At 34.0% G+C, this 12,131-nt stretch overlaps 1 protein-coding gene across 2 annotated transcripts in view; it reads left to right on the plus strand.

The window, feature by feature from the left end:
* The window catches only part of LOC141555396 (cadherin-13-like), a 956,506-nt gene that overhangs the window by 236,391 nt on the left and 707,984 nt on the right, over positions 1-12,131 (plus strand). For both annotated transcript variants that reach the window (XM_074288232.1, XM_074288231.1), the window contains exon 2: positions 2,481-2,592. In XM_074288232.1, the coding sequence (XP_074144333.1) occupies positions 2,481-2,592 (112 nt within the window). The remainder of the gene's footprint in view (positions 1-2,480; positions 2,593-12,131) is intronic.

The raw sequence follows: 12,131 nt of genomic DNA on the forward strand, positions 1-12,131 counted from the left end.
AGCTTATTTCTTTTCTTCTGGGATTTTTCAAAGTGAAGACCTTTAGCAGAAAAACAATTTAACAAGATAGACATTTAGTTCAATAGAAGAATTTTCTTGGTGTGAAAAATAAATTACAAAAAAGGACTTTGCTTCTGTGAGATAATTAATAAAAAGCTTCCCACGTGATGACAAATCTGACATCTTGTCTAATGTCTGGCAGAGAAGAAAGTGGTGAGAGTTGCATAGCGAGAATGAAACTGAACATTTCACAGCAAGACCAGGCTAGATCTGATAATTATTTCTATGTGAGAAAAGGTCACCTTCTGTTTGTTAAATTGACATAACACTTGCCCTATATGTAAGAATATAGACTGATGCTGAGCTGATCTCTATTTAGATTTTCCTCATTTTAAGGAAAAAAAAAAACTGTGGAAATTTCCAGTTTACTTCTTCTCTGAAGACATTTGACTTAGGATAATATCCATAGATATCTTTTCCATCTTTTATAAAGGGGTATTGTCAGGTAGTAATCTTTAAGGCCTGAACATACACAGTATTTATTGATGTCTCAGTAAGAGGCATGGATAGAAAGCTTCAGGGAAATCCAAGTTTTAAGTCTATTCTCTCCCACATTGGATGTATGAACATGAACAAGTTACCACTCCTTTTCCTTTCACTTTTATATGACTATTTAAATTTCAAAGTAAGCACCTTAGTAGAAGGACTTCTACAGTAAAATAAATCACTGGTCTGGTCCAAAAGACATGAAACAAACACAATTTAGCATTTAGCCTTTTTTCAGGTTTTGGATGAGAGTAATTAAACTGGATTTATGCAAGAATAAAATACTAATTTTTTTAAATGGAAGTTTTGCCCCATGATATCATCTAAGATGGGTTTCTTCCTCCCAAAACTCCAGAGAATCCCTAAAATAGTATTTGTCTAAGACTGTTTTTTTTTCTATTCTACCTACCTACAAAAAAGACCCAATGATTAGATCGAGTTTACTCAAGTAGATAGTTGCAAATAAATTTCAAATTGATTGATAAATCTATAGATAAATTTCCAACTTTTCATTATTTTCTCTCCTCCTTGTCCTTGGAGAACTTGGATAACAGAAAATTTGATTGTTCTAATTACCTCATAATATTTAAGGTCGGAATTAACTAATTAGATAGAAAGATATGATGGAAAGCATGAAGTGACAGGGGTAGGACCTTGGACAATATCATTTAACTGGCTGAATTGTAGGTTATAGTTTTCTGTTTGCCAGAAGGCCGCTAAATTAATATAAATTATCATGCTGCCTACATGGGATATAAGCCTATAAGGGATTTGGAACAGATGTAGTCATAACATGTTATCAATACATGGAAGGGTCCCTTAAGAGGACTATTTCAAACTGTAGTTTCCTAAGATGAGTTGTTAGCAGACCATTATAATCTAGTCTCCCAAGAGGGACAATAATGTCACTACTCTCAACTATAGTCTTTTATAGGAAGGAGTTAGTGTTATGTCTGATTCAGATTATAACTTTATACAGGAAGGAGATAATGTTAATTTCAGTCTGTAGTCTTTGAAGAAAATTAAAGGATGTGTCTATTCGCATCCTTCATCTTCTAAGCAGAATGTAGTAATACATGCCCATTTCAGACTGGAGTATCTTTGCTCCTATTATTTTAGTTTGGGAATATTAGAAAAGGATCATTTCCCTTTTTCAATTCTTTTAATATCTCTGCATTGTAGCTGTAGATGTACATCCTCAGTGCTAATGCTATCCAGACCTAGCTCTGAATAAATGGAGCTAAATTCAAATCTTAGTTATATTATTTACTATCTGTATAAATATGGAAAATCACTTTATCTCTCTTGACCCTAGTTTCCTATTCTGACAAATGAAAGGATTGGGCTAGGTGAGCTTTAGGGTACTATCCTATTTGAAATCCCATATTATATCTGTACTCAATGATTTTGAAAATATTGGTATATAGAACTGAGACTTAGTTCTCCAGGATAATTACACATAGGGGATATCCAACAGTGGGGAAAGCTCTGCATGAGGCTCCCTGTAGCAGATACAACCAATGAGATGACCACACTCATTTCTTTCTTGCCAGGATAAAAGTACCCCTTTGCTTATGGAAAAGTGAATTACACTGAAGCTCAAGTATCTATAGCAGTTTTTGGTTTACATTCATATTTCAACAGTAAAATTTTATAACAAGAAATTGGTGAAGGTCTTAGTGGATACAAAATTTGCAAAAGAATTGCCATTGTTGTTTCATGATATCTACCACATCTGTTTGATATTGGTACATTTTCCAAAATTCACTGCCAAAAGAAGATGCCAGCAGCCTTGAAAGCCATTACCACACACCTCTTCCTTTGAATATGGAATTAAAACCTACAATTGCTGTGGAAATACACAAGTCTGGGGGTAACTGCTGTGAGAAATGAATCAATGGATGTTAAAATAGTCCTTCCCTTTGTTTCCTCAGGTGTTGCTGCTCACATTTGCAGAGGATTTGGAATGCATCCCTGGATTTAAGCAAAAGATATTTCGCATTGAACAGCCAGCTGAATTCTTTGAGGACCAGTTGATTCTAAACTGTAAGAAAATCTAATGAAAAATCTGTTACATTCTGTCTGTACTCGTATCAGAAAATTTCACTTTTAAGGGCTACATTGGGCATGGATGTACCATTGAATAATAGCTTTTTTTTTTTGATGGGGGATGTCTTCTTTGGAGAGAACAACTTGTTTTCTCTGCACATTTTCTAATACTAGGACTTGGCCCTTTTGAAAGAGTTTTGAGTTAGGGCTTTGTCAGGATAAATGGCAAGCAGAGTTGGTAATTGCCCTTATCATAGAAGCTTCATTCATTGGTCCCTTTTCTAGCATTTCATCCTCAGCTGACCTTTCCTGAAGCAGACACTATATGACAAGGAGTTGTTCTTTGAAAAGTAAATATAGATCATCTACCTGGAGTAGGATAAAGAGCTAAAGAGTGAAGCCTCTGCCTTCTCATTCATTAGAATTTTTGCCTTTTTCCTGACCGTGGCATTAATGACAATATCAAAATATAAGTAAAAGAATGTTAGCTAATGTAAATGTGTGATTTAAGAATTCTGAACCCAAGTTTTTCTAGGTAACCAAGGAGTATTTGAAGAGGTTCTATTTAACTTGCTGTATGGTTTTATTCTTTCTTTTAAAAATTATTTTTATATCTGCATTAGAGGCACAGGTCAATAAAAAGCAAAAGTATTGCCTTTCAGAATATCAGCCACTAAAGACAAATTTGAGTTGAATAAGGAAGTACATGGGTTCCATATTTAAAAGCTTTTGATCAAGAGAATGCATACTTGTAACTTAAACTGGAGTATAACTACCATGCAGCTGGATACATGTTCAAATGGTCATTTCCAATCTTTCTCTTTTTACTTAATGTGAGTAGTAAATTTGATTCAAACAGTGAGCTGTTATTCAAACATGGGAGAGTTAATATAGGTATATGATGGACATCTAAGCTAAGATATAAAGATACTCCAACATATAAGGATACAATATGTACCTATATATGCATTTATATATATTTATATACATATATGGACATATATATTATACACATATATATAATGTGTGTGTATGTGTACATATATATGTGTGTATTTATTAAACCAAAGTAACTAAGACTTGAATAATGAAATATCTATCCATTTCTCTTTATTTCTGTCTCTATATATGCAAGAATATCTATATTGCTAATTATCCATCTCTTTATTTAATTGTTATATGTTTAGTCCAGATAAATGATTTCATCCATATAGGTAACTCCTAATATGGAAACTCTAGTAATGTAAATTGTAACTGTGCTGAAACTTTTAGTTTTAGAGATGTGTGCGGGCAATAATAAATTAAACAACTTACTTAGAATTATTCAGCCAGTATGCACCCAAAGCAGTTCTTAAACCCAAATCTTGTTGAATAGAAGGCCGGGCTTGGCTTTGCGCTGCCAGCCTGATGCTCACAATGATGATGGAGGAAGGATTTTGATAATTAGAGCCAGTAATGGAACAATGTAGAACATACCTAACAACTAGATATCTGTGAGTGATTATGATGATTTGGCCACTAGAGAAATTTCTTTGGCTAGATAGGTCAGAAAGCTCTCATTGTTTTTTTACTCCTACATTCATCAGAATCAATATTCCAAATGGCATCTGTTCATAGATAGCCATTCTGCTGACTGTTCTGGGTTTTTAGCTATTATCCCAAATCACATCTATGTTAACATACTTTGAAATGTAAGGCCCACCATGAGTATGCAAATTAGAAGTGTTGATATGCAAAGCAGGTCCCTAACTGTGATTGCCTTTGTAATCTTCTCTACACCAAATAGCTTTTAATTCTCTACTGAGAAGCAGGAAACAATCCGACTTCAGGGGGATCTTTTTAATTTAAACTAGACCATACTGTACATTCCAATATCAAAGTTTTTTTTCTCTAGTAATTAAGTGGGTTATGGTTGTTGGTTCTGTGTAGGCTAGTTAACGCTAAATGGAACTATGCTAATTATCAATGTAGCACATTCAGGAGAAGGAAGTGAGACATTTAAAATTGTATATTTGCATGTGTGTTGGGTCAGCAAAATGAGACTTGGCCCATTCAGCAAATCTAGAAATTACTTCAGAAAAACTGTACTTAGCACTGAAGAAACACATGCAAAGGGAGAGTATCTTTGCCATTAGAATGACAACAGCAAAAAAATAATGAGATATATAGGTATGAATCATTGCTGATTTTTTCCAGAGCTCTGGGCATATTTTCATGAGTCAAGAAATATTAGTGGGGACAGTGTCAACTGAGTTAATGCTGTGAATAGTCTGAAGGTAGTATAGAATTGGAGAAACTCTAGCACAGAGAACTCCCGACATGGTTACCTTTAAGACTGAAAGACACACACACACACACACACACACACACACACACACACACACACACTTGTAATCTCTGAAACACAATACTCAGAAAGGATTATAAATTGTAAAGGCTTCTTTAAAATAGTAGCAGTGTAAAAAGAATATTAAACATTTAGATGGAAGCAGACCATAATCATGGCATTGGACTATAGTTTCCATAGAGTCTGATGTTTCGCATCATGTATGAAAAAACATTAATCCTGTATGTCAATCAATGTTTTAGTACTTTTTAAATACCACCTGTATATTAGACACCAATGATTAAAATATTAATAAATGAACAAACAAATGGTACTTGACCTTATGGAACTTATATTTTAGTTTAGGATGACAGCATGTGCATAGGGAAGTCTATATAAAAACATATGCTAGATAAATAAAAACAAGATTCTTTTTTTACATAGGGAGGGAATTGTGTTGTTCAAGAGATACTCTCTATGAATAGAGAAGTATTAGATCAAATATGTTGAAAGAATTAGTGTCTATGTTTTAATCATATATATTATGCTCCTGATGTGGTCATATCCTATCTTGTGGCTATTGGGTGCTATGACAGTATTTTAGAACCATGAAATCCCAAGAACTTAGGAAGGTTTTATGATATAAAAAATAAGGAACAAAGCAATAGGCTAATTGCCATCTCTTTTTCTACTAGTTCTCAACCGAGGTAAGAAAGTATATTGGGGGGGTGAGGGTTGGAGCCAAGATGGCAGAAAAAGGCAGACTCCCCGGAGTTTTCCCCCAAACACCTCCAAACACCTTTAAATAAAGCTATGAAACAATTTCTGGAGCAGTAGAACCCACTTAAGGACCAGTGAAGTAATTTTTCCAGTCAAAGACAACTCAGAGTATCAGCAAGGAAGGGTAAGAGTAGAACACAGTCCCAATGCAGAATGTACCAGCATAGCCCTGACTCCAGCAAATCAGGAATCAATAAATCAACAGTGTCAGTGCTGCTTCCAGAACTCTCAGCCCATAGAGAGGGTCAAGCAACTGCTCAGAAGAGATTACAGGGGTCTTTTCGCTAGCACTTGGGGAGGACTACATTCCTTTGCCCATATTCAGGTCTGAGTATCAGTATTGGGTGGCAGGATAAGGAGGAGAAAATATTGCCAGAATATAACAGGAACTCTCCTCACACTTCTAGAACAGAAAAGAAAGCTTGTGGTCACATGCAGACTAGAGCACAGGTCAGGAGGAAAAACCTCTCTTTAGATCATAATATCTTGGAAACAACTGAAAAACTCACAGGTCCTCAAACATATATTTGAAAATGCTGCAAAAAAATCCTTGAAGCTTGAAACAGTGTATCCCTCATTCTCAAAGCATAGATCTACTTTAACAGAGAGTTAAAAGAAAAGAATTAGGCTAAGAAAATGAGCAAAACAACAACTAAAAACAAAAAACTGACCATAGAAAGTTATTATGGTGTCAAGGAAAAATCAAAAATACACACTCAGAAGAAAATAACAAAATCAAAGCTTTTATATCTAAAGTAATCCCAAGTAAACCCTACACACACACACACACACACACACACACACACACACACACACACGTATATATGTATATAGTAACCCCAAGAAAAACTATGAATTGGTTTTCAGCACTTGGAAGAGCTCAAAAGGATTTTAACAATCAATAAAAGAGGTAGAAGTAAAACAGGAAGAGAAATGAAAGTGATATAAGAAAATCATGAAAAAAATGAGTTGACAACTTGGTAAAGGAGATACAAACAAAAAATAAAGAAAACAATTTTTAAAAATAGAAAACAATTTTTAAAAATAGACTAGGCCAAATGGTAAAGGAAATGCACAAGTCAATGAGGAGAAGAATGTCTTGACAAGCAGAATTGGTCAAATGGGAAAAGAGGCATAAAAATTCACTGAAGGAAAAAAAAATCTTTAAAAAGAATTGATGAAATAGAAAATTTGACCTGAAGAAAATAATTCCTTAAAAATTAGAATTGAGCAAATGGAAGCTAATGATTTCATGAGAAATCAAGAAACAATAAAACAGAACTGAATGTATGAAAAAAAGAAGACTGTGAAATATATCATTGGAAAAACAACTAACTTTGAAAATAGATTCAGGAAAGATCATTTAAGAATTATTGAACTATCTAAAAGCCATGATCAAAAAAAAGATCCTAGACATCACCTTTCAAGAAATTGCCACGGTAAACTGCCTTTGTATTCTAGAAACAGAGGGTAAAATAGAAATTAAAAGAATCCATTGATCACCTTCTAAAGGAAATCCCAAAGTGAAAATTCCCAGAAATATTATAGCTTAATTCTGGTACTCCCAGGTCAATAAGAAAATATTACAGCAGACTTAAAAAAAAATAAAATATTGTGGAGCCATAACACAAGATTTAGCAGCTTCTACATTAAAGAATCAGAGGACTTTGGGTATGATAATATGAGGAGCATTATCCTGTGAATATTAAATATAATCTTTAAATTAAGTGAAATTAAGTATAACCTTAACAATAAATTGAAAATTCAATGAAAAAAAGAACTTGCAAGCATTTTTGATGAAAACAGTAGAGTTGAATAGAAAATTTGACTTTCAAATACAGGCCTCAAGAGAAACACAAAAAGGTAAACAGGAAAGGGAAATAACAAGGGATTTAATAAGGCTAAACTGTTTATATTCTTACTTAGGAAGATACTTGTAATTTCTCAGTCTTAGAATGGGATTAGAAAATATAGAAAGAGCACAGGGATGAGTTGAATATAAAGGAATATAAAGAAATAAAATTAAAAGAGGAGAAAGAAGAATTCCCCGGGGAGAAAGGGAAAGGGAGACTAGAATGGGTAAATAATCTCGCTTAAAAGAGGCAAGAAAAAACTTTTACAGTGCAGGAGAAGAGCAGGGAGATGAACCTTATTCTCTTCAGAAATGGATGAAAGAAGTAATAATATGCACACTCAATTGGGCATAGAATATGTATTATCCTATAGGAAAGGAGGGGAACAGATAAAAGAAGGAAGTGATAGAAGGGAGATTACATTTAAGGAAGGGTATTCAGAAGCAAAACACTTTTGAGAAGAGAGAGAAAAAAATTGGAATAAATGGGGGGGGGGGTATTGAATAAAATGGAGGAAAATATAGTTGGCAGTAGTAACTCCAAAAACTTTTAGCATGCTTAATGCTTCATTTTTCAAGCATAGAAAGGAGTCAAATGTGCAAAATCAAAGCCATTCTCCAATTGATAAATGATCAAAAGATATGAAAAGGTTTTAGATAAAATAATCAAAGGTATGTATAGTCACATGGGAAAAAATGCTCCAATTCACTATCAGAGAACTGCAAATTAAAACAATTCTGAGATAACACAATATATCTATTAGATTGGCTAATAAAAGGAAAATAGCAAATGTTGGATGTGAGAAAAATGAGACATTAATACATGGTTAGTAGAGTTGTGAACTGATTCAGCCATTCTGTAGAGCAATTTTGAACTTTGCCCAAAGGGCTAGAACATCTTTGACCACTGCTAGTTCTGCATCCCAAAAAAGACTAAAAAAGCAAAAAAGAAAAGGACATATATGTACAAAAATATTTATAGCAGCTCTTCTCTCGTGACAAAGAATTGGAGATTGAGAGAATGTCCTTCATTTGAAGAATGATTAAACAAATTGCAGCATATTTTGAAGTTGTATATAGTTATGATATAAGAAATAAAGATCAGGATAATCTCAGAAAAAAACAGGAAATATTTCCATGAGCTAATGCAAAGTGGAATGTACTATGTACAAAGTAGTAACAATGTTTTAAGATGATCAGCTGTGAATGACATAGTTGTTATCAGCAATATAATGATTGAAGATAACTCTGAAGTCCTTATGATAAAAAATGCTGTCCATCCCCAAAGAAAAAACTGGTGGTATCTGAATACAGATTGAAGCATACTTTTTAAAAACTTTTTTCAACATTTTTTTAATCTAAATTTTATTTTATAACATGACTAATAGAGAAATTTTTTCCATGGCTATGGCTATGCATGGATGAACTATATTTAATTGCTTGACTTCTCAATGGGGATAGGGGACTGGAAAGAGTGAGGAGATAATTTGTAACTTAAAGTTTTAAAAATGAATATTAAAGTTACTTTTCCATGTAACTGGGGTAAAAATAAAATACTAAATATATTCTAAAAATAATCACTTTTTAAAAAGTGTAATATTATCTGATTTAACATAGTAAGCTATGATCTTGTGCCCCTAGTTTGACTTTTATATATTTTCTTATTAAGATTTAAGATGAATGAAGCTGATGGGGTTTAGATTTAGGGAACCAAAATGAAATTAGGGTTTCTGGTGATCAGGGAGTTAAATAAGATCTAGGGGCAGGTTCGGGGTTCAGGGAACCAAATGGAGAGGTTTGGCTCCCCTGCAACCCCTTGGGCTTCGGCACAAGGATAGGGAGTTTTGGGGACTCCCTTTTGGCGGTGCAGGGGATCTCTGTAAAAGAATTTGCAGACCTGAAAACCTAGATTGATAAAAGGGTTTATTATGGGAATTGGAAGTAAGGTTGGAAAATCTGACAGAGAGGGATAAAGTCTAGTTAGGGAAACAGATGAGGGTAAAGAGAGGATGGCACTGGAAAGAGTATTCCAGTGGACAGAGGCCCTTGGCATCCCAAGCATGGCATAGCATGGCATGTTTGGAACCTCTGCAAAGAGAGGGTTTTAGTTTGGCTCTTTTTATAATGAGAACTTTAGCTGAAGGGGGCCCATGGGTGGAGTCCCAAATTGGCTCCTCCCTGGATTTCAACTTGAGCTAGAATTTGAATTTAATTCAATGAGTTTCAGAACTGAGTCCACCCCACCAAGATAACAAGGAAACTGTTTGTCCCTTGGGGCAGGTTCCCTTATTGAGGCAGAACTGAAGGAGATTTTCTCCTTCAAGAATTTTCAGAGTTTTGGGGTCCCCTCTTCAAAGTCTATTGCTTCCCATTGCTTCCCATTCTTTGTGCTCACAGGCAATAATAGTTCTTTTCCTCATTTTTTGTCTTCCTCCTCAAATCTTATTGACTCATCTTTTCAACTTGTTACAATCCCCTCTACATTTTATTTGCCTAATATCATATTCAGTGTTTACTTCTATGCATCTTTTCTTTAGTTTCATCTAAAAAACCTTTTTTTTTCACATCCAAATAGCTCTTTATTTTATTCTTCTGTCTACTACAGCATTTGATTTTGTCTTTAAAAGTGCATTTTTCCTACAACATATGAGGATCAAAATTCAGCATCAGACTTTGCTTCTGATATGTCCAAGGGAATTCTTTCATTATACCTTTAGTAGTCTGATTTAGGGTCCTAACTGTCTGTATGTAGCTCAAGGAAAAAAAAAATCTTTTCAACTCCATATGGAAAGTAAATTGAAGAATTTCAATTTTGTTTCCATTTTCACAGTGAAAAGTGTGTTAAATAAGATAAAATGATAATCTGAATTAGGACCATAGGAGAGATTAATCAGACACTCACCTGATTCCTGATGGTTAGTGATTTTGGTAAAATTTAGAGAGGATACAGTTTATTGATTTGCTGCCTCTTATCATCTGCCCTTATTATCTATCCTATCATCTACCCTGAATCTCAAAGATTCAGTAATATTTGTGGTATTCTCTCTCAAGCACAGTGCTGGCATAGAATTGGTGCTTAATAAACAATTATTAACTGATTGGTACCTCTGCCTTCAAACACTGGTCTATCCAATCTCTGTCTATCCTTCTTGACTATGAATCATTTTTTTTTCCTTTGGAAGAAAGCAACTAGTTCATATGAATCATTGATTTCTAATGTACTCATTTTGTATTGGATTTATTGTTGATTTTTAAGATTTTCTCTTTTTTTTTTTTGTGAAACATGTATAGTTTTTAATGTCTGTCATTCACTCTCATATCCAGGAAAAAGAACCCAATTTGAGAAAAAATAAGTATTATTAGAATGGGCATGAGTAATTGATGGAAGAGAGATTGATATGAGCTGCAGCTAACTTGGGATAATAAGGGAATGATATTCCCATTCATATTCAAGAAGTGAGTCTTTTGGTTTTTGACATGTGCTGCTTTGGACATGAGCTCTGGAAAGAGGGAAGGAAAGAGTATTTCCACTGTGGTGTTCATTCGCATTCTATTAATAACCAAGTTCATTTTTGCTTTGTAGTTCAGCATAACATCTTGTCATTATTGTATTGAGACCCTGCCAGTTTGTCTTTGACCTTCCATTACTCCCTTTCAGTAATCCCCTTGCATGATCTTTCAGTAAGCCTCTGGAGTGATCCTAGTTTCCATGAGGACACTCTTCAGCTGTGTCACTATGACACCGCCCTCGCCATAGGTAGGTCATATCTGACCATTCAATTAATCACATTAATCATGTTTGTACTTAACATACATGAGCCATGACTTTTGAGGGTATTTTTAATTGACTATAAATCAAATCATGAATCTGAAAAATGAAGGCAATTAATGAAAAGGCAATAGGTGCTGCGGCCTGCATGATAACCAAGAAAGAAAAAAATAAAATAAAACACTTTGCCAGTGAATTAAATGTCCAAACAAAGGCCCTTTTGACCTCTTTGAAAAGATTTAATTTGGATGCTAATGAATAGATGACCCTTCCTGTCTGGGAGGTGAAAGAATTCATGCTTCTAGGTTCAGAATTTCTAGGGATTGGGGCTCCACATCCAGGTACTTGCCTTGTGTATTCATTTCTCTTTTTAAAAAGGGGAAGTAAGTTCTTTTCCACTTTCTAGTTTTTATTAACCAGTTTGATTCTTAATCAAATGAAAGAGATTAATCAACTTAATTATTGGAATAATTTAAAGTTGTCTTTGCTGTGATTTCAAAAGGACTGAATTTAGTTTTCTACATTTAAGTTTTATGTTTCTTCCTATTCAGAGTGAGATGATCAAGAAATGTGTACCCATTGAGACTCAAGTTCCCACACAGTGACTGAGAATGCAGATATCTTGGATTGAAATAAAGTTAGATCTAAATAATTGAAGTGATATTTGTTTTTTATGGGTAGGTAAAGTCAATATAGTTTAAAAGTGACAAATGTTTAAACTAGTATATTTATGTAATTCTATTCCAATTACATTACTAAAAATTCTTACTGAGTTGGAAGAAATAATAACAAAGTTTAATTATAAGACC

The sequence above is a fragment of the Sminthopsis crassicaudata genome, chromosome 2, assembly GCF_048593235.1.
Source record: "Sminthopsis crassicaudata isolate SCR6 chromosome 2, ASM4859323v1, whole genome shotgun sequence".
Taxonomy (NCBI): Eukaryota; Metazoa; Chordata; class Mammalia; order Dasyuromorphia; family Dasyuridae; genus Sminthopsis; species Sminthopsis crassicaudata.